Below are 23,799 nucleotides of genomic sequence, written 5' to 3'. Positions count from 1 at the left end.
TTGTTTGAACGTGCAACTTTCATTCAGAGCACAATGTTATCGTATGAGGTGACGTAAAGCGTGCCGCACGTTCACTCTGCCTCTCCCACCGCTGTTGTCAACGAACATTCTGATTGGCTGAGCCTTAGGAACGAGTAGTCTGATTGGCTGAGGCAGCGAATCGAGCAGCGTGATTGGCTCAGGCCTGGAAAAGTACGTTTGGGATCCTCAATGTACAGGCCGCAGTAGCGCTACCGTTGGAAAATTAACAATAATAAACTACGACAGATTCGAGGGGATTCGAAACTCTTCAACGCTCCGAAGGCAGTCGCGGAGTAGGTAAAGCGTTTTGGTTTTGTGCGGCGTGTCTGTAAAATGCTCGCCGTCGGCCCAGTCGGCCTTGTGTTGCGCTCAAGCGCGGGGAAGCGCCCAGTGCGCGCTCCTGCTAGCGGGAACATGCGTAAAACGAGTCCATACAGCGATTGTTAGGCGCGTTTGGCTCTCAAACCAGTCATGTACGAAGTAAATGCACAACATGCGTCTGGGCTTTGCCCTTTTGTTGTATTCCGGGTTGTGTTGTATTAATTTTCGTGCTGACACATTCGCTAGCTAATGCTATTAGCCATTTAGCATGTAGTGTAATGGCGGAGGATACGATGGTGCAGCAACGCGCAAGCCTTTAACTGCGTGTGAACTGATTTCTTCGGCTATATTAAAGTGGAGTTTACAACGTAATATTGTATTTTGTATATGTTGTGAAATTATATTGAATCTATGCAACGATAGTAACTTTGTTTTTATAAACTCTGTTACTCACAGACCAGTTAAATGCTCAGTTACGAAGCCTACTATGGTGAAGGCTGGCGTCATGAATATAAATAAGGTCGTGCTAGCGTTGCGTGGGTTGTTAAGGCACGTAACGTAATTAATATTCATGAGTCGAACCTTTGTCGTAGTAGGATTCGTAAGTGCGTCCTTCGACTAGTTTACGTCATCAGTCATAACTCACTCTGACATCGATTTCTCAGACACTGCAACCATTAAAAAAATAAAAATACGTCACAGTTCGTTTTTTCGGGGACTCCAAACTTATTTTCAAATAGGTATATGACGTCACGTTGGAAACCCTCTCATAATATTGTTATATTTCTCAAGTTGTTATTACTCAAGTATTAACCGTACATAATTATGACCAACCACCTTACTCTTATTAACTTAGTTGTTATTTTACTGCATTTATACATAACGTTTATTAAAAGTGCATTATTGTAATGGTAAGATTTCATGTTGACACAAACTTTCTAAATGTCAATCTGCCTCACTTTTATGCATGCATTTATAAACTACAGAGTTCACTGTTGCAGCTTGCTTGTATGCATTGATCTGTGTTTTAGGATTAAATTTTTCTCCACTTTTTATACTCATCATATACTCATATAAATCTCACTAAGGTAGTCTCTTCATTAAAATATGATAAACACCATATCTGTTTCTTCCAGACACTTTCCTCCCAGATGCCAGATTCACAGATTAGCTTAATGTTTGCGACGCTTCTACATGAAGGGATCTACTGTCAGATGTGAAGGTTTGTTAAATTACAATACAAGCGTTTGCTCTGTAGCCACATAACTAACATGAACAGAAGAGAAATAAATATGATGAATTATCAACAGATTGATTCAGTCTGATGGATTTTTCCCCTCCATATCATGTGTTTAATATCTACATCAGATGGTTTCCCACCGCAGTGCTTGATTTGTGTTAATTCTCTTGTACAGTGTTGTGGACCGCTCACAGATAATGGATCAAGGTGGAGGGATCCTGGAGCTTCACAAGGATTTAACAATGCCCCATACAATGATAATGCCAGATTTTGGTAAGGAATGGAGTCAATTAAATAGTCGATATTCGTTCAGTTTTAGGTTATCACATTAAATATGAGTTTTTATTCATTTACTTATACAATGAAAGTTTTTAACTTAAAATGGCTGCCAATGGACAATGCACAGTTTGTATTTCAAAACATTCAAAACATGTGAAAATAATTAAATTAGCGAGTGGAGATGTCTGAGACGATGAGATCCTCTGCTGCCATCTACTGGTCATCGTGGGAATGTCAGGTCAAAGTGTTTGTTTTCCAGCAGGTGACAGGAATCCTCCACTTAAGCGTGGCACGTTTTGAAAATGAGAAATGTAGAGTTATAATAATAAAGTGTTTGTCACCTTTTTCATCCCTGACGAGTTTGCATCTCGTGCTTGTACCGTGATGAACACATTCAGAGTTGCAGGACTAGTTTTGAGTTGATAAAACCACTCCGATCCAGCTCTGTTGGTACCATGATGCTGATCATCAGCTCTCTCTGTTTGATCCTGAGTCTGAGCACGTGCTCATTAATGTGTGACATCATCGGCGAACAGCCAATCACAGGCCTCAGAACAGAGCCAGTGAGAGTCACCTCTCACGAGAGACAAAGTGAGATTCAGAACTATTTCCTGAAGGTTAAGAGATTTGAAGAATATGAGGAATAAAAGTGCATTTACTCTGAAGAATGAAAGAGCACAAATAAAAGATATGATCTTGTTGTATCAGTGCAGTCACAATTGAAACTTGTGAAGCCGTATATAGAGTTGATAATATATAGTGTTTTCTTAAAACATTTTAAAAGTTTATTCTATTCATTCTACTGCTTATGTGCATTACATACGACCTGCATATAAATATTCCTTTAAAATAAATGCTTAATAATAATTGTTAAACTAAAATTGAATGTGTGTAATGGAGTAATAACAACCATATAAATCATATAAAATAATTCTAAGTGATTAGCATTAAAGCCAGTTGGACATTATTTATTTATTATTATTATTAGAAAGTGCAGAAGAAACAGCATTTATCTGAAATATAAATCTTTTGTAAGATTAAAAAATGTCTTTATCATCACTTTCGATCAATTTAACGCATCCTTGCTAAATCATTTCTATTATTTAATTTAATTAATTTCTATAATTATTTCCAAAAAAAAAAATTTAGAATGCACATATTTGTTTTTCTAAAACACCCCTCTACAGTCAGTTATTCTGCTCTGAAATGTGTGTTCTGTGTCGGAATGTCTGGTTTTGTTTTGTTCTGTGTGACTCCGCCCACTGACAGTTCACCCCACAGTGAGTCTGGTTTACAGATCACAGAAAAAAGCCTCTGTGTCCATCTACAAATCACTGATCAAAGGCATATTAAAATGTGAATAAATCAACTCATAAACATACAAAGTAAATCTCGTTCATGTTGCATAACTTCGATCTGGCAACCCGAGGAGGAGTTGACTCTGAGGAGGATAGGTGGGAGCTCAGGGGCACCTGCACCAGAAAAATAAATTAATAAATAAACTGAATGTTCGATCAGATTTGAACCGCTCATTTGCATGGCACATCAATATCACGTCACCATGTGTGTCAATAACTGCTCGGCACTCAACAACACTTATTATAGAATCAGACAGGAAAATCTGATATTGTTACAAAATGTTTTTTTATTTTTATTTTTTTATTAGCCTGAAATCGTAATAATCTAAATATATACATTTATATAAAACAGCCGCATTTATTAAAAAAAGTATTTTATTTAGAAGTAGAAGACAAAATTTTCAGAATTTGGACTGCAGTACCCATTTCAACCACTAGCTGTCAATATTACACACTGCACCTTTAAAGTTCTGGCTACCTTTACTGTAAGGGTGTATTATTCACACCAGGTAAGTCCACTAGTTCACTTACTTTGGTTCGGAACAAATACAATGTTGATTTTAAATTTTTTGTTTTGTTTGGTGTGATTCAATTTCACACTGCCTTTTTTGCAAGTGAACCAGAAACTAAACAAAACCACACGTGTGCTTAAGGTCCTCCATTCATTGTCTTATCCATTCAAGCGCACCAAGAGTTTGATGGGATACCCCAATGTTTATTTGTGTAGTTGCAGGGATGGGAGGCCTGGCCCACATCGACGGCGAGCACATCGTGGTGTCTGTGCCGGAGGCCGTGATGGTGACGGACGAGGGCATCATGCTGGAGACGGAGGTGGTGGAGGGACCGGACATCTGTCACGAGGACGTCATCACCACCGAGGGCGTGATCATGGCCGAGTCCATCCAAGAGGCTGACCTGATGGAGGAGACGGTGCCCGATCAGGTGTTTGTGGCTGAGCTCATGTCTCCTCACGACCAGAGCCCGCTGGACCACGAGCTGGTGACCGCAGACGAGGATGTGAAGAGCCCTTCGGAGGACTACCTCATGATCTCCCGTGAGTGTGCAGTGTGTGACGGAGGCATTGATCGCATCCACAGCACTTTAATGTGTGGCTTGTTTGCAGTGGATGAGGTCGGGGAAAAGCTGGACATCGGAGACGCGCCTTTAAAGATCAGCACAGACGTGGTCCAGGACGACGACGACGGCTCCAAAGAGGACGAGTTCGGCTCCGAGGTCATTAAAGTCTACATCTTTAAGGCAGACGGAGATGAAGATGTGGAGATAGGTAAGAAACGCATTTCATATCTTTACTCGTGCGATCACAGTTACTGATGCTCGTGAGGGATGCTTGAGTCACGATCTCGCACCATAACGTGTCTCTGTGTGGTGTGTGTTGTAGGCAGCACCGAGGTGGTGGAGGAGAGTGATTTCCCCAACGGACACGCAGCGCTGGAGCCGGCCGCTTCAGGAAGACCGACCAGAGAGAAGATGCTCTACATGGCTGTGAAGGACACCAGCCAAGGACACGAGGACATCAGTGAGATCTCCGGCTCTCTTTAAGAAGAGTTAGATGTGTTTGAGCGAGTCAGAGCTGTGTGTAATGTTTGTTCTCTGTCCTGAATGTAGACTGCTCAGAGATGACCGACCAGGTGTATATGGAGGTCATCGTTGGGGAGGAAGAAGCTCCTGTCATCACTGAAGCACAGCTGGAGGATGCACCGCTCAACAAGACCTTCGTTCCCGCCGCCTGGGCCACTGCTTATGGTCTTTCACTTTATTAACAGATTGAAATAGCTTTATGTGAATACATACTAGCATCATACTGTAGTGTGGGTCTGTACGTATGACTATATTCAAGCCATATGATAGCTCTGAGGGCAGAATTCAGGTTAAGTTTAAGATCAAATTTATAGTGTTCACATGTCCAGTCCAAACACCTTTCCCTGTCATGGCATCCCCACAGGAAGCAGTGTAGAGAGTAAGAACAGTGCGGTCACTCCGTTCCTCCAGATCACCGACAGCATCAGCACAAGCAGAGCACTCAAACAGAAGATCAAGAAGAAGAGGAGAGGGGAGACGCGCCAGTCTCACACAGGTATGATCCGCTGCTAACATGTTCACAGGAACTCAACCGGAGCACATGTTTTCCTGAGTTCATCAGTGTGTGCGATTTCAAAAAAGAGAACAATATTTTGTCTTCCGAATATTTCATCCTTCACAGTGTCAGCTGCACTATATATATTTTTTTTTCACCTGACAAAACACTTTTTTAGCATTGCAAGTCATGCAAACTTTATAAAAAGTTGACAGACGGTAAAGCGACCCAAGTTTTGCTGTACATCGCTGTTAATTGTCTTTAGCACAGTTCTCCTTTTCATGCATTTTTAAGCTTTGCCAGTTTAAAATGTAAAGTGATCTTAAACTGTTCAATCACAATAAGATGCATCAGCACAGTCATGATAACCTTGCTTTCATCTCGTTATCAGCTAGAAGACTCTAACCTTGTTTTCATGCTGTGAGAAACTGCACTTTCAAACTTTGTCTTATGATGCATTTCAGAATTCTAGGTTCTGTTAAATAAATAAAATAAAAAAGATGTAATTTTGCATGTAACAGAGCAATAATAGCAAATGATAACGAGGGATTGAGAAAAAATAGTCACTCACTCTGAAGATACGCTACAGGAGCAAACTGGTGTCTGTTTCCTGCATGTTCTCTTTCTCTGTTTCAGCTGTGATCATCGGTCCTGACGGACAGCCCCTGACCGTCTACCCCTGTCACATCTGCGGCAAGAAGTTCAAATCACGCGGCTTCCTGAAGCGCCACATGAAGAATCACCCGGACCACATGTTCAAGAAGAAGTACCAGTGCACCGACTGCGACTTCACCACCAACAAGAAGGTGAGTTTCCACAACCACCTGGAGAGCCACAAGCTGATCATCAAGAGCGAGAAGATCCCGGAGTACACCGAGTACACGCGGCGCTACCACGAGGCCAGCCCGCTCAGCTCCAACAAGCTCATCCTGCGAGACAAGGAGCCCAAGCTGCACAAGTGCAAGTACTGCGAGTACGAGACGGCCGAGCAGGGGCTCCTCAACCGACACCTGCTGGCTGTGCACAGCAAGAACTTCGCTCACGTCTGCGTCGAGTGCGCCAAGGGCTTCCGGCACCCGTCGGAGCTCAAGAAGCACATGCGGACGCACACGGGCGAGAAGCCCTACCACTGCGAGCACTGCGACTTCCAGTGTGCAGACCAGTCCAATCTAAAGACTCACATAAAGAGCAAACACGGCACTGACCTGCCCTTCAAGTGCGGCCACTGCCCGCAGGCCTTCGCCGACGACCAGGAGCTCCAGAGGCACACGGACATCTTCCAGGGCCATAAGACTCACCAGTGTCCACACTGCGAACACAAGAGCACCAACTCCAGCGACCTGAAGCGGCACGTCATCTCGGTGCACACCAAAGACTTCCCGCACAAGTGCGACGTCTGCGAGAAGGGCTTCCACAGGCCCTCCGAACTGAAGAAGCACGCAGAAACGCACAAGGGGAATAAAGTGCACCAGTGCAGGCACTGCGAGTTTAAGACGTCGGACCCGTTCGCGCTCAGCCGCCACATTCTGTCCGTTCACACCAAGGACTTGCCGTTTAAGTGCAAGCGGTGCAAGCGTGGATTCAGGCATCAGAACGAACTGAAGAAGCACATGAAGACGCACAGCGGCCGCAAGGTGTATCAGTGCCAATACTGCGAGTACAACACTACAGACGCTTCGGGATTCAAACGGCACGTCATATCCATCCACACTAAAGACTATCCGCACCGGTGTGACTACTGCAAGAAGGGTTTCAGACGGCCGTCGGAAAAGAACCAACACATACTGCGCCATCACAAAGAAACCCTGCTCTAACGCTCTTTCTTTCATCCCCAATCGTGTCATTCTCAGCCCTCTTATTTAATATTCTGCTTAAGCGTAAAGAAACATCAATCCCAGCTGAGGTGGGTAGAAGCGGCTAACAGTACGGTCTCGGTCACAAAACATTCACTTAGGGTCTCAGATGCCTTTATTTTTATACCCACTTTACAGAAATGCTCAAAGGAGTAGTTCACCCCAAAATTTACTTTCCAGACATCTTCTCTAGAGATACGATGGCAGAAGTTTGGCAGAAAGTGACCAGTGGCTGTCAGGCTTCAAAAAGGGTGAAAGGTGTCAGAAAAGTAGACCCTTTTGTGCACTTTACGGTTCATACGGAGAGTTCCTGGTCACTGTTAACGTATGTGTGCTTGCATAGAAAAAGCAGCAGTGTTTTTGTGCCCCAAAATGAGTAAATAATGACTGGTGATGGGTCAGAGCATCAGTACCGCAGGATAGACGCCACACTGTATTTCACAAAGCAAGGTTAAGCGTCGAGTCTTTATAATGGCGTGTGCTGTGTAAATCTAACTCGCGTGTCATGTCTGAACTGCTCAGTGATGTTTCTGCTCTACTCATCAGCTTTAGCTGAAGTCTTTCAGGACAAACATGTTCCAGTTTCCCTCTGCAGTCATTAAATCAGAGATTACCAGCTAGTATGTCCAGGTTTTACTCTACCTTTTACCGTTTTGTACCCATCATGATCAGATCTGTTTTTCCAGGATTTCAGCCCTCCTCAGCTTTGTGAATACCACTACAAAATGAAATGTTTGTGTAAATGAAACGGTAACAACACGGCGACACGTGCACATACTGCCAATTATCTCTCGAGTCATGCCTTACGTCTCTTGTTTTTGCACTGAATTCAGTAAGTATGAATCAATTGTGGATATTTTTAACAAGTCTCAGTTATTCTATGATAGATGTATACATTAACAAATGCAAATCACGTTATAATGTCACTTTAGAGTTATTTATTTCATCCTAAAGCAGAAGCCATGCTTCGTCCCTTGATATCTGTCTCTGTTGACTTCTGATGAGAGTTTGGAGGGGCGCTACTTCCTGTCAATCATGTTTTTGTCAGTAATGCTCACTCTAACGTCGTCTTGTGTAAAAACCTTCGTCTTAAGCTCCGACTCAGAAGAAAACCTGTTTTAAAACATCGTAATGAAATAGAAAGAGTGGCTGATTTGCAGCTGCTTTAAAAGGTTTAGTTCACAATAATTGAGTTTCTCTAAATCCATCAGGCGTTCGCTTGGCAGCCGTCTAGACAGCGCTGTGTTTGTTACAGTTGTGTCATGCTACATGGAAAATTTAACTCATACACTTATTCACTTATTTTCTGACAGAGGACTACTGGTAAGAAGGAAACAAAATATTTTCTTTTAAGAAATGGTTTCACACTCAGGTATTCTTCCCTTGACGTTTAGCAGATTTTAGCACTTTTCAGATGTAAGAAATTAACAGTCTAAATAAATAATTCAAGGAAAATCATTTTAATCTGCTTATAAATGTTGTATTATGCCATTAAAGTGGATAGTTACATGTGCTGTATGCTGTTGTTCTGACTGTGTGACGCTTTCTCAATCCCAGAATGCTTCTAGTGCACTGTAATGTTCCCACCACAGATGTTCACTGTGTGAACGGCATGACATCCAGTAGATTAAGAAGGAACCCGTTTAACTACACGGTTTCTGTGGGTCTTAAAAGAGTCTTAAAATGTCTCCTTTCACCTTTCCTTCAAATGAATTAAAAATTGTAGTTGAAAACCTTTATTTAAATGTTATTAAACGCATTAAATGTCACATGCACTGCACAAGAATATCTTCCTCAGTATTTTAATCTTGTTTTCCAATACAAATATCTAAACATACTTAAACTAAGATCGATTTACTTGAGATGCCAATTGAACATGAGAGATCTAGTTAACCGTAAGTGTGTTTAAAACAAGAACAGACGAGGTATGACAGTGAATTGAGCTCATATTTCTGAGCCCATTACTAGATCTTTGTTCTTGTTTTAATCACTTTCTCATGAAACAAGACTTGTCCTCTGTATTTAGCTTCTCAAGTACATGCATCTTAAGATATTTGCACTGGAAAACAGAAAAAAATCTTTCTATATTCTAGTGGTTTGGAGCAGAGCTATTCATGCCTTTTTCTATTTTTCTACTATTATTATATTTTTAATAGAATGAATGAAAAATCATCGAGATCAGTTGAAAGATTTTTCAAACTTGCATTGCTGCAAGACATTAATTAATTAACTTTGAGTGCTATTGTTTCATACAATTCAAAGCAATTTACTTGAAAGCATTTTAGGTAACACTTTATTTTAAGGTGTCCTTGTTACACATTACATGTACTTATTAATAACAATTCATTATGCATAATTACATGCAAGTAACCCTAATCCTAATTAAAATAAAGTGTAACCACATTTTATATAGTGGACTTAAGTACATGTGGTTACATTGTATCTACATTTAAAGAACATTCATGGAATTAACCGCAAACATTAATCTCACAAGAGTTACATTAAAGCAATGTATCAATATTTATTTATTTGATTCTAAGCAGAAAGTACCTGATAAGAAATGATTCCCTCTGAAGTGTGCCGGCAGAATAATAAAGAAATTAAGCAAATATCAAAACATTCCCTGTCACTAATGCTTCTAACTACACTCTAATTTGATGTCTATTTAATGTTTATCGACTAAAAGTTACAAAATCCAGGTCTTGAACTGTGCATTGTACTGATAAAAGAAGTCAAAAACTCTCCAAACCCTATTTTAGATGAATCAGACAGCTCATAAGATTTCATTTGACCTCCAGAGGTGGCTAAACAGTGTTTTCTGAATAGTAAGCACCTTTCAGAAAAAGAAAATAATACGTAAAATACGTTTAAAGTATGTGCCTTCCCGGAGCTCAACAATGAAAAAAGTTATGCATCAAAATAAATGACTGTATTTAGGTGTGGTGCACCTGCCGCTCTTCATTTTGACTTGAGTAGTCATAAATATATTAAAAACACTAGGACTGCTACTGTATTATAGTTCTGTAGATAGAGTAGAGTTACTTACTGACTTTGTGGATTGTACTTTACACACAGTGCAGATTGTGTTTTTCCTTTCACCACGAATTCACAGTATATATATATATATATAAATATATATATATATATTGCTGTGCATGTTCTTGAAGTGTCATCAGCTCCAGAATCGATAGGCTTTATTAAAAACTACATTGAAATCCTAATTCACCTTTACACTTTTGGGGGATCCTGTGCCAGTCACAAAACTGCTACTGAGATCAAACAAGGCAAACAAATCACTTTCAGATGCATTTTCCAGATTGTAAATTGATTAACTAACTAACATAGTTGAGAAATAGAAATTATTATATTATTAATAACCCATTCAATTCTTTTTTTATTTCTTGAATCAGATAACTTGAATGTAAAGAGTTAGATAACGCTTTTATCCTTTGTCCACTAACCTAACTGATGTATTTTAACAGCGAATGTATTTCATGTAAAATGTGGTTCTACACTTTAGTACATATGAATGTTTGCAGACACAAAAACATACAATAATTACGTATTGACAGCATCTAAATCATAATTAATTTACATACAGTCATGCATGTTTATGAATACTTTGAATACTTAATATAATTTATTATAAATTCAGTAGAATCAATTGATTAATTTCTTGAAAATAAAAATATTAATTGTTTTATGTGCTGTCAGTACATTCATATTTCAGCATCTATAAAAAAAACAAAGTAGTACCTTTTTGTACCTGTAAATATTACATACAAATGTCTACATATAAACAGTGCTAATGTTAATGGTTCATGCAAACATTAAAATGTTATTAATAGTAAAGAAATGTTTGTGAATGAAGTGAATTGATACACTTTTATGTTTAATGTATATGTAAACATTGAAGGACACTTGTTATTATTAGTTAATTAGTAAAAAAAACACTTATTTACTCCTATAACCATTAACAACTCTACGAATGCTTTATAATACTTATATGAATAACAAATGATTAAAAACACAATCTAACTCTTTACATATGAGCTGATTAAAAATAACATTTTGTTAATTGTTGTAAATGAAGAACTCACTATATGTATTTAGCCTGTTAATTAATTAGCAATGTAGCGATACATCTATGAATTAACGATGATGGTTTGCAAGTTATATAATGCTTTGTTACTGTATATTTTTAATGAAGTGTCACTCATTATGAATTCGATTAGTTGGTCTCATAGCCAAAACTAAGATGAAAATGTTACTTTTAATATTCTTTATTGCTTTAAACATGACCTTACACACAAAAAGACCACAGTGAAGCAAAAACACTGACAAGAACATAAAGAAGAAAGAAATATGAACATACACAACAAAAGAAGAACACAGTAACAAATCTCATTTTGGCAATGCAACTAGTCTTTGACAGAAAGTATGTCTGAAAAAGAAAAAGTATAAACATGAGGATATAGTTTATTGTAACATATTTTATAAAAATAATCATGTTACATGCTATATTACACTCTAAAATATAGTTACTATTTGTCTCTGGCACATATTACTATAAATCATAAGATACATGTGATTTGTCTTTAAAAAAAGTTATTTTGATAAATATTTGCAATGTTAGTTATTCTCAAAATGATTTGAAGCTTCACAAATATCACATGTTCTTTACAATAATCATAATTTATTTTTATATGGAAATATTGCAAAACACTAGATTGTATCTGTACTTTCACTGATCTTTTAATGATATAAATGCATCCAAATCTGGAATTAAACAGTCTTTGAGTTGCTGGCTTTACAGAGCCCACTTTATCCAATTCTATTTTAAAATAGAGGTAACATGCAAGACACCAAAACAGTGAGAAGTTAACTATTTAAATGTCACAGTAGTAGAGCCTTACATGGATTATTAAACCATCATTTACCCATTTATTTCCTAGATTGGAAGTGGAGACAGAAAAGTTTTCAGACAGAAGACAGCAGTTGGTTTTATTAAAATACATATAAAACTATTCTGTGTGTGTGTACTGGGATGGGGTTATGTTCTCAAGAGTGCACAACGGATGACATCACATGAAAAAAAAAAATATAATAAAGTTTTCTACATTTAAGACGTTTCAAATTATAGAATAGAAGAAAAACAATGCAATATTCAAAAAATACTGTGAAACATTGGTTATTTGTGCACTTATATAGGCTTTACATGGAAACAGAATGGTTATGTACACAAGCATTAGCTTAATGATTGCACTAAATTATGCAGATAGCATGAGTTTAGCCCACTCCTCCAATACAGAAAATTATGCCACTACATGTATGAGGTATGGGTCTGGATGTGTTTGTAGGGGTGAGAGCAAGAAACTATTTATTGTGCGTTAACAAACAGAAGCTTTTTTTTTTTTTTTTTTTCATCTTGGTCTCAGCTCAACCGTTGTTTCCTTTCAATTAATATTTCAGTGAATTTAAGTCTGCTACATTGTCTGCCCTGGGCAGGTGTTTCCTTCCACTATCTTGTTAGTGGGCTCTTGTGTTCATAAATATTCATTAAAGTTCCAGTTCAGACGCTTTCAGAGGTACAAATCCAGACATGGTGAATGCGATATTGTGAAAAAGGAGTATTTCATGTCACAACAAACAAAATGTAAAAACAAACACAATACCAAATAACCAGTTCTCTCTCTACCTAATGTACAAAATCTGTTACCATGTTATTCTCACCGATATATATATATATATATATATATATATATATATATATATATATATATATATATCCACCCTCAGGTCATGTGTTTTAGATCTATAATTTATAATCTATTTATAGTTCTACAATGTCTCAACAGTAATTGCCGTAATTTTCGTAATACTTTAAATGAACCATTTTTAGGACACATAAAAACCCCACCAGCCCTTCCCAAGACAGTCACTTTGCTGTTTAAATATAGGAACAACTAAATATACAAAACTAAGTCCATTTCACAGTACCCTTTCTCTAAGAACATGAGAGTGAACAGCCCTATTGATCATCTAGAATTCACAGGATCAGCTGTATGTTTTCTCACTTCTGTGCACATATAATGTTAAAGATCCTTGGTAGGTACATGTGGGCACAACTTTCATAAACAAAAAACAGTAGATAGTTATGCGGTTATGGAATTTAACAGGTGGCCAACAGAAAGGCAAGTCAAAATGTAAACCGATGTATGATCTAAAGAGATTCCTGCCAGAGTGTCCACTAGCTGTCTTTCCTTCCTTCCCCACAATCTCATGCATGAATGAGTCATTACTTGCTGGGCAAGGTTTTGATGGAGCGATTAAGAGAGCCCATGTTGATGGATGTGTGGAGTTGAGGACTTGCACTCTTATTGGGGAGGCTACTAGAATGTCCCATTGCCTCTTCAGCAGCACGAAGAAGAAGGGTGTAGTTGACAGCTACCTCCTCAACCTTAAGTAAAAGCTGAAGTTTTTGAGTTTCAGATCGCACACCCCTGACCAGCCGAATGAATGTTTGAGTAAGGTTGCACAGCACCTGGAAGCTAGCTGTGACAGCACTTAACATTCGTGAGGGACTTTTCTCAACACTTGCCACTCGTCTACATGATGCCCTGAACTCTTTAAAATGAACTGCAAGTTCTTGCTTGTACTCTGCCAGTTTTGCAGGAGGGATACGAGGTTCACCCTCGATTTGGGGACTGTTGGCACACTGCCTTAAAATTGAGAGCAGCTCATTGGCATCAAGTTGTGCATTTAGGAATCCATCAGGTAGTGAGAATGTTTTGTCCTGCAAGGATTGTACCCTTTCCAGGCTAATTTCCAGATTCCCACAGGCCCGCAGATCAATCCTCTGTGTTTGTGGCTCCTCTTCTTCTTCCTCCTCCTCCCCACTGCAATCCTCTGCATTGAGTACCTGAAGTGTTTTGCTGACTACTGGCATTGCCCTTGAGTCTAGGTGCATTCCGGGCAAAACCTGCAGGGGTATGGAATAAGACAGTTCATCTTTTTCACTACTCTCATCAGCAGCTTCACATTTGCGGTAACAGAAGCAGAAGGAACAGCATTTTTCTCTGTCCTCAGTATCCTCACTTGGCAATCCTAAAACCTCAGTGGTACCCTCACGACTTTCCTGAAGCAGCTCCTCTCCCTGAATAAAAAATATCCCCTTCTTCTTTGCATCCCCATCTTTAGTATGTACAGGCTCCACCGGAGTTGGAAGTCTAAGTCCAGTGGCCCTGACTCTTTCCATTTCTTTCTCAAGGCTCTTTGCTTTTGTAGTTTTAACCTCAGCATACAGGGGGGTGCTGTCATTATTGTCTATCTCCCCTATGCTATATCTCCTTTGTAGCTTTTTGTACTGTGGTGCACCCATGCATTCTGAATGGGTAGCGCAAGTAGGCAAACACAATGTAGGTGTATCTCTGGGTTCCTTTGACTCTAGGCTTGTGGAGCGGATTCGAGTGGTTTTGATTTCCAGAGTCTGAGGTTTACGTAATTCTCCTTGAGCATGTGGAGACTTTGGAATTGCTGGGGGTGTTTTGGAGACTGCCCTCTCTCTTCCTCTCTGGTCCGCTGCAGAACCAACAGCTGTATCCGGGAGGCGCATTCCACGGCACATTCTCTTGCAATCACAGCTGCGACGCTGTTCTCGTGAGATCCCAGGAACTTTCTGTACAGGACTTGTGCGCAACTGGCAGGCACATGGGGTAAATGAGGGAACAGGAGAGGATCCCTGTGGTATGAATTCTCCTTGGGATGTTTTAGGTTTTAGAAGCTCCTCCAGGAACTCTAGCTCATACTGCCTGACCTTTTGAAGTTGAGCACGCCGCTCATCTGTCTCTCTGCGCAAACGTGCTGGGAAAGTGGCTGAAATTAAGTTCCTAAAACTCAGGAAGGGAGTACTACGTTGATATTTGACTTTGTTATTTGCCTGGTTCTTGTACTCAGCTCCTGGGATAGTTGCACCCTTTTCCGCACAACTTAGGACAAGTGTTGTGTCTACCAGAACAGGCAAACTTTTAGCAGATTTCTGCGGTTCCACAGGGGCTTTACTCTGGGAGTTCTCTGCTTTTGCCTCTGACATCTCTTTCCGTTCTACTTTAACAGGCATAACTGGTGAGTACTTGGTAGGAGGCAGGGTGCTAGGCTTAGCCAAGCTTGCATCAGATGTCTTTGCTGTGTTCTCTTTGTTGTTAGCTAACTGAAGTCCTTTGGCACGGAGACGCTCATCATCTGTGGGCGATGATGTGTGAAATACAACAACTTTTTGGGCCTGTGGATCTTTCAGACGCACCTGTGGGCCAGGCTCTGGTCGTACCGGACAGGTGCAGAACAAGTCAGCAGCTGGCAGAAGGCCCTTGGAACTTGAAGGCTTAGTGGTCTCACTTGAGGCATTCTCGGCATCTTGGCACATATTTGTTGGACAAATCTTAGCAGATGCAGTTCTATCCACAGGTAAGAGAACAGGTAAGGCTATACTGGTAGTTTCTAGGTTGACTGTACCAGAATCTTTTTCCTGGACACCTTCTGAGGTAATGGAGCTTGTTTTCTCTTCATTAGCTTGAGGCAACTGATCCGTATCGATTTTGGGAGCAGTCTCTTGCTCTGATGCTTTCAGTTCCTCAGATGTCTGCGGTTCAGACTTTTCCAAGCACTCTTTGACAGGGCCTTTTTCATTTTTTCCTATATCCTTCTCACTTTTTGTTTCATGGATCTTCCCCTGCACCACAGAGTTATCAGAGGGGCTGATTCCTTGATTGGAGCATACTTTCAAGGGCACAGTCTTACTTAAGATCACAGGCTTTGGTGGACACCCGCCACGGATCTGACTCATTGAAAAAGCCCCCCTACCAATTGCTTGTGTGGTACAGCCAGGGATTGTCAAAGGGAAGTCTCGTCGACTGAAAAGTCGCTCTTTGTTGATGTGGTGGGCCAGTAGATAGGCCTGGTTCTGATGCTGCTTCATGGCGGACACCATCTCAGACACATCAGTTAGCTCTGATGAATTTGTCTCATGTCCGGAGTCTAGGGACGATTCGGGGGTTATGGCAGCAAGCACAATCAACCCTGTAAGGGAACAGAAAGAAAACAACCATGCTCTTAAGAAATAACATAAGATCACTTCAGGCAAGCAAAATTATAAGGACAAAATGCATGTTCTAATCTAATTCTAACAATTCCTAAAGTGTTAAGATCCTGTTTGTTATTGTGTTGGTATGCAGTAGGTAACACTGCATTGATACTTGTTTTGGGACCTTGATATAATATTAAGTGTACACACAAATAATTTTTAGTGAGTATCTCTGATTTTACAGTTTCTTTTGACTTTCTAAAGATTAATTTACTTATAGACATGTAAAGAACCAGCACTTTTAATAGTACATATGTCCACCTGCTGTCTGTGGTGTCTGCTGGTGATGGTGTGGGTAGTCCTCCGATGCAGCTAGTGCTTCCAGCGCCTGGAGGGTGGACACTAATGCATCGTCTAACTCCTGAGCATGGTCTTGAACCGTCCTAGTGGTCACATTATCAATCAGTGTAACAGGAACGTCCTCTCGACCCCCTGCCACTGCAGCAGAGGCTCTGATTCCTTTCCGACTCTTTTTCGGGTCGTCTTCATCAGAACTGTTATCGCGAAACCCAGGAGGCGGTGCTGCTATGGCAGGAGGGGGAGGCTGCAGTTTTCCTCCTCCGACATCCATCTCCTCATCTTCCTCATTCCCAGGTAGCGGTAAGGCAATGAGATCAACAACCCCTCCTTCACGGGTAGCACATGCATTTGTGCACTGCTGCAAAATGAGCCTTCCCGTCTCCCCAGTGTCTGTCAAACCTTTAGCTTGGAGTTTTGCTTTGCAGGAGTCACAGAAAATCCTCTGTGAAGGCTCCATTGTTTTCGCTCTGTTCCTGAAGCTTGAGCTGTCATCAACGGGACGGTCACTTTCAGCCACAGACTCAGTGCTCTTTAGAGTCGGGTCAGACTTTGTGCGTGAACGACACTGTACCTGCGAGATAAGGTTCTCATTAATGTCAAGCTCCTGTTCAGCTTGTATCTGAAGCTCTTGCAGCTGTTGTTGCTCTTTTAAATGGATGTGACACAGGCCAAGGTGCTGAGATATGGGTGATGCCGATGTCTTCTGTGTTGGCTCTCTAGACGACCCCTCTCTCTCTTCTCGCCGACTCCCACTTGGCACTGTGGCTCCGGAGCGGTATTGGGCATGGGAGCTTCTGGAATCTAAATGACAGAACTGTCTGAGTGGTTGAACGAGTAGAAAAGATGATGGATGGGAATGAGTCCAGATGGCAAAGGTGAGTCTGTTGAATTGAGTTCTCAGAGATGGAAAAGAGCCTTGTGGGATGTGATGACATGCTGTGATCTTTCTCTTTGGCAGACCACAGGCGATGCAAACATCCAATACATGCTTTAGTAACATGACGCAAAATATACTCAACTTCCAGAAATATGAATATAGCTTGATTAACATTTCAGTTACACCTGCATAAGCTGATTCAAGGTGAGGATGGAGAGCTCAAGAAGATGGAGGGATCACTCATTTCACTCACATTTTTACATACATTTTATTTTGAAATGTCCCAAATTGCATATTCAATGCAACATATTTTAGTTAAGCTAGTCAGTGAAAGATGAAAAGCAAAGCAAATGCACTGTCAGAAAATTACATGCAGTAGCTTTGTTTTATTTTGAATGAAATTGCAACAATAACAATACGATTTCTAACATACCTGCCTTGATCGTATAAGGCTGACCAGGTATCCTGCTGTAGATTGTCCTTTTAGGGTCCACAAATAGCTTGTAATACCCAGAGATCAAACAGGCAAAGTTTGATGCATCTGGCCACTCCATTAATAAGACCAAGGGCTACATTAATTAGTATGGAAACAGATATTAGTATAGTATTGCATTTTAGAACATTATATATTGCAATGCTGTTTTAGAGTATTTTCCACACCTTTGCCTCCACAATAACAACCTCCACCCGGGCTACTCCATGATGCTCCCTGAAGAGCTGGACCTTGGCCACGCGGCTGAACTCTGCTAAGACAGTTGTTAGGTTGTTCTTCAGGTCAATCACATGACTGATACCGTGTCTCGGCCCAACCAACAATGTAGTGGCTGACTGCTTCTCATCCTTTCAATAGAAAAAGATAATAATGAGAAACTGAATAATCTGAAGTTTGAAAGGTAAGTTTGTAATTTTGTAAAACTATGAAAATCAATGCAAAAGTGTCTTGATTATTGTTTGAGAAGATTCTCAGATTCATGTTACCAAGCCAACTGTGTGGAACAAGAAGCCTCCAAATGGTGGAAGGTCATTTAAGACACGCATGTACTGTAGTTTCCCTTGAAGAGGAGAAACCTGCATAAAAACATGGGTATAGAGAAAATAAAACTGTGCAAGTGCAAAGAGTGTGGCATTCAGGCCAGCAGAGGGCAATGCTTTGCTGCTAAAAGGTTTGCTATGTATATCTACGAGAAGTATGAGCAATTAAATGCACACTTTTTTTGCATATCTCTCTTTCAACATTACACATATAAACTATGCTCTTAGGGCATAAAATTAACACGTCAATACAAAAATCGTTCTGATTTAGACTGTAGGCTGAAGAGATAAATGGTTTCTTTGCTGCACGTTTCTTGATTCACATTTGAAGAGAAAGACCTCCATTCAAAATACAGTTTAAAAATAATAAATAAATAAATGTACTGGTAATCTTCTGCCAGGATATTATCCATCAAATTCATGGACATTTCAGTTAACTCTAAAACACAACACAATGCACTGTGAAAGTCAGGTAAAACATCAGTCCTTGTGTTTTTAGTGTATATTTGCTACAAAACATTCTTAGTAACCAGATGTACCTTGTTGCCTGCTGGTGGAGGATGCTGATATGTCTTCAACAGCTGTGAGAGAGTCTTGCAGATGTTTTTCTCCTTGACGGTTGGCAACAGCGTCAAAGGTAGGAAAGGTTCCAAACCCCATTCTTTCCTATAGATAATGGTACAAGATGTGTCTTCAAAGCATGCCACTAGCTACAAGACCTTATAGTGCTTTTTGATCAGAATCAGAAATACTTTAATAATCCCCTGTTAATAATAATAATAATAATAATGTCTCTTTTGAAAAGGTTATGCTGAAGGCATGTTCAGCAAAACACACAAGGGCAGCACTGGGCAACTTAACATTTTTAAAACACTCATTAACATCCATTGTTGCATTTAAAATCAGTTTAGTGCACTGAATTTTCAAAGATCCACCTTGTGAATGGATCTTAAGTTATAATGTAATATTTAAATAATGGTGATGATGAGGTTCAATAAAATTTCCACTCTTCAGACAAAGACTTACTCAACGTGCTTCAGAGAAATCTTCTGATTGGGTCTCGCGATCGACACAGTGATGTAGATGTGAAGGGCTGCCAACCTAAGCGTGACTTCAGACTTCCAGTCCATCCCAAATCTCTCTTTAATGACGTCATTGCGGCACTGTGGGAATTTGCAACAAATAACACATCAAGAGGCTACATATTAATATAGACCACTCATGGGAGCATTCGTTTCTTATGTGAATATTCCTGACTAAATCCACCTGTATGTAGAGGTACTCAAATGCAGCGGGGTCTCTCCTCAATAAGTCAGCAGGGTCTTTTGGGAAGAAGCAAATACGGAAAAGACACTTCATTCCCTGGAAGTAGGTCCTGTGAACTACCTGAAAATACAGAATAAAATACACCTTTGAAATAAAACACTAATAAACATTCCAGTACTAAATTGGCACATTGCATTAAGTGGTGAACTGCTAGCATTCATTCCAAATTAAATCTATTATCCTGTAATTCAGGTTCTTATTGAAAGAACAGTCACACCGTTCCATTACAGTATATTCATATACAATGACGTCCATTAGTCTGAGACCACACTGAAAAGAAAATCTGTGATTGAAAATCTAATTTAAACTAGTGAACATTTATGATTTGGAATAACTGAATTTAATTCAAAATGTCATTTCTGTTGCTAATCAAATAACTGAATTAGTGACTGAGCATTTCAAATGCCTTGGACAGATGGTCAGATGTACCTGCTTCCATTGGGGCACGGTCCTTTGGAATATTTTCCAATCATGATGGAGAACATTGGCATCAGGCATAAATACTATCACCCAAACGTGAAAATTCTGTTATTAATTACTAACCCTTATGCCCTTCCAAACCCGTAAATCCTTCATGACATTGTTTAAATAGGACTTGTGACATCAGTGGTTCAACCGTAATGTTATGAAGCTACAATAATACTTTTTGTGCACAAAGAAAACAAAAATATTTTTTCTTCTCTTCCATGTCAGTCTCTGCAGCCATATATCCATATTGCATTTCTGGGCCTTGTTTGTGGTAGTTGCGTTGCTGACTATGCAAAAAGCTCTCGGATTTCATCAAAAATATCTTAACTTGTGTTCTTAAGATGAACAAAGGTCTTACAGGTTTTATTAATTACAATTAATGACAGAATTATCATTTTGGGGATGAACTATCCCTTTAAGGTTGTTTGTAGCAACTCGTCATAGAAAGCTGGTGTGAAGTACGTTGTGCTCCACATTGAAGGCTGCTTTTAAACCGTTTGAACTGTAGAGAGGAGAAAAAGCATCAGATGGTGTTTTTTGGGTGGTGTTTACTCACATGAGACAGTGGCTGGCTTTCCTGGAGCAGATGCAGCCTCTGATTCTGGGCCAGTCCACCAGACTCCAGCACCAAAGCGAAATGCTCGATGTAGCGTAGAGAGAGGCGATCCTGCAGCGATGATATCACATCCTGTGGCAAATGGGAAAATAATTCTTGAAATCTGTAGTAACTAATGGTTGTGGTTTTTAGTTCCTAAAGCATGAATTATGCTGTATTACAATATCTCAGATATTACAGTGCAAAGCAATAGCATTGGCAGAGTGTAAACTACAGGAGGACAGTAAAACACTGAAATCAACACTCTTAGTCACCCGACCCTGAAGTCGTAGCCTAATGGTTAGAGAGTTGGACTCGTAATCCGAAGGTTGTGTTTGAGACTTGGGCCGGCAGGAATTGTAGGTGGGGGGCAGTGAATGTACAGCTCTCTCCAGCTTCAGCACCATGACTGAGGTGCCCTTGAGCAAGACACTGACCCTGTATGTGTTTTCCTATATGGCGCCTAAACTCTGGAATAACCTACCTAACATTGTTTGGGAGGCAGACAGATTACAGAACCATCTCTTTAACCTGGTTTACACGTAACATACTAATATGCTTTTAATATCCAAATCCGTTAAAGGATTTTTAGGCTGCATTAATTAGGTAAACCGGAACCGGAAACACTTCCCTTAACACCCTATGTACTTGCTACATCATTAGAAGAATGGCATCTACGATAATATTAGTCTGTTTCTCTCTTATTCCGAGGTCACTGTAGCCACCAGATCCAGTCTGTGTCCAGATCAGAGGAACACTGCAGTCACCCGGATCCAGTACGTATCCAGACCAGATGGTGGATCAGCACCTAGAAAGGACCTCTACAGCCCTGAAAGACAGCGGAGACCAGGACAACTAGAGCCCCAGATACAGATCCCCTGTAAAGACCTTGTCTCAGAGGAGCACCAGGACAAGACCACAGGAAACAGATGATTCTTCTGCACAATCTGACTTTGCTGCAGCCTGGAATTGAACTACTGGTTTCGTCTGGTCAGAGGAGAACTGACCCCCAACTGAGCCTGGTTTCTCCCAAGGTTTTTTTCTCCATTCTGTCACCGATGGAGTTTCGGTTCCTTGCCGCGGTCGCCTCTGGCTTGCTTAGTTGGGGTCACTTCATCTACAGCGATATCATTGACTTGATTGCAAATAAATGCACAGACGCTATTGAAACTGAACAGAGATGACATCACTGAATTCAATGATGAACTGCTTTTAACTGTCATTTTGCTTTATTGAGACACTGTTTTCCTAATGAATGTTGTTCAGTGCTTTGACACAATGTATTTTGTTTAAAGTGCTATATAAATAAAGGTTACTTGACTTCACAGTGTGTGTGTGTGTGTGTGTGTGTGTGTGCTCTTTGGATGGTTTAAATAAAGAGCACAGATTCTGAGTATGGGTCACCAAACATGGCTGTGTGTCATGTCAATTTTACTTTTTTTTTTTTTTTTACTTCAGAAAAGGATGACAAATATTTATTGAGGTTTCCATGTGACCAAAGGAAATACTGTGTTCAAACACTCTGTGTTGAAGCACCAATGCGTGCTTGTGTGGAGCGTTATTGGGTTTGATGACAGTAACTCTAGCTATAGGTGATAGATAGATTACTGCACTGTGTTCTATCAGCGGGATTGAGATAATCTGCTTGATGATACTGACCAAAGGCTGAAGATATCATTTTAGGACAGATTGTGAGAAAAGTTAACCACGCCGTGATCCGACAGATGCAGGAGAGGTAAAAGCTCACTAGTTTTTTTTGGCCTGAAACCAACAAACCTCAACTACACATCTACACCTCCAAAAAAGTATAGAGCCTTTGAAAGCTATAATTGAATAAAAACTGTATTGCATTTCTTCCAGTTGATCATAGTTCTTGGAATTATTATTTTATTTTTTTTTAAATCTGGTGTAAAGTAAGATTAGCTGTACAAAAGAAAGTTCTTACCCTTTTTACCTTTAGCTTTCAGAAAGAAAAATAGAATGTTGGCTCATGAAGCTACATTACTATATTCTGTAACACTTTAGAATGTCTGAGTGCAGGAAATAATACAGGACAAATGAATAGTACTACAATAACACTTGAGCTACTAATATTAATACTGAAACAGGATTATCAGGAAGTAGAGGCAAATTTAGTACTATTAATAGTTAATCAATAATTTTTGAATGAAAGAAGCATCATTAAGAACTATTATTTAACTATGAACAATTATAAAAAATTGCCATTAACTTTAAAATAATGGTCCAGATCACCAGTAGCTCCTGCACAGTGACTAGGTAACACTTGAATCGTAAGGTTGTAAAGTGAGAATAATCTTGTTTAAAAATGAGGATTTATTGTCCATAAATTGTTTTGAAAGAATCTTTTACTTAAGAAAGCATTCAAAGCAAAAGCTTTAATATTCTTAGAATTTCTCACAAGCAGTTCTTTGGATGAAATCACATCTTTGCAATAGAAAGTGATGTGTGTGCAAGCACCAAATGTCCTCATTTTGACTGCTTTACAGAGGTCCCAAAGGATCTATTCTAGATCCAATCTTATTTAAACTTCATATGAATGATTTGCCTAATGCATATCCAAATGTCAATATTCAAATGTATGCAGATGTATTTGTACCTCATGCAAATTACATTCAAGAAGCATCCTTCAGTCTCACATCTGCATTCATACATGTTGAGAATGACTTACTAAATCTGCTTTATTATAGAATATTGAAAAAAAGAAGTGTGTATGAGAGTTACAAAACAACCAGTTGTGTAGACAAATTCTATTGTGTTTCTGAAAGGGGAGGAGCTTGATATTGTAAATGTAAATATATATAAACTATATAATAAATGAATTAATTGAGTTGTAAGGGAGTTTTTTTACATTTTACACTTTTTAGAGCCATCTTA

General features: G+C 39.7%; 2 protein-coding genes across 5 annotated transcripts in view; one reads left to right on the top strand and one right to left on the bottom strand.

Annotated features, from left to right (window-relative positions):
* Positions 1-145: 145 nt before the first annotated feature.
* On the top strand, positions 146-8,900 carry LOC113113413 (zinc finger protein 711-like). Of its 2 annotated transcripts, none has more exons than XM_026279584.1 (9): positions 146-314; positions 1,479-1,564; positions 1,758-1,855; positions 3,947-4,273; positions 4,343-4,504; positions 4,619-4,756; positions 4,846-4,983; positions 5,183-5,314; positions 5,951-7,128. In XM_026279584.1, the coding sequence occupies exons 3-9, from the start codon at positions 1,780-1,782 to the stop codon at positions 7,126-7,128; spliced, it is 2,151 nt and encodes a 716-aa protein (XP_026135369.1). In that variant the 5' UTR covers positions 146-314; positions 1,479-1,564; positions 1,758-1,779. The 2 variants fall into 2 exon arrangements, with proteins under 2 accessions (XP_026135369.1, XP_026135368.1); XM_026279583.1 differs by having other exon boundaries at positions 147-318; positions 5,951-8,900.
* A 4,044-nt stretch (positions 8,901-12,944) lies between these two features.
* Positions 12,945-23,799, bottom strand: part of LOC113113411 (FERM and PDZ domain-containing protein 3-like) — a 142,861-nt gene continuing 132,006 nt past the window's right edge. For 2 of the 3 annotated variants that reach the window (XM_026279580.1, XM_026279581.1), the window contains 9 exons: positions 20,866-20,997; positions 19,782-19,901; positions 19,542-19,678; positions 19,055-19,181; positions 18,462-18,551; positions 18,144-18,323; positions 17,917-18,052; positions 16,568-17,407; positions 12,945-16,242 (listed from right to left, as the gene is read on the bottom strand). In XM_026279580.1, coding sequence (XP_026135365.1) covers positions 13,466-16,242; positions 16,568-17,407; positions 17,917-18,052; positions 18,144-18,323; positions 18,462-18,551; positions 19,055-19,181; positions 19,542-19,678; positions 19,782-19,901; positions 20,866-20,997 — 4,539 coding nt within the window. In that variant the 3' untranslated portion in view covers positions 12,945-13,465. The remainder of the gene's footprint in view (positions 16,243-16,567; positions 17,408-17,916; positions 18,053-18,143; positions 18,324-18,461; positions 18,552-19,054; positions 19,182-19,541; positions 19,679-19,781; positions 19,902-20,865; positions 20,998-23,799) is intronic. The other variant, XM_026279582.1, reaches the window with a different exon arrangement.

Source organism: Carassius auratus, chromosome 14, assembly GCF_003368295.1.
Source record: "Carassius auratus strain Wakin chromosome 14, ASM336829v1, whole genome shotgun sequence".
NCBI lineage: Eukaryota > Metazoa > Chordata > Actinopteri > Cypriniformes > Cyprinidae > Carassius > Carassius auratus.
Note: the sequence above shows the minus strand (reverse complement) of the source record. Positions and strands in the feature narration are given on the sequence as shown.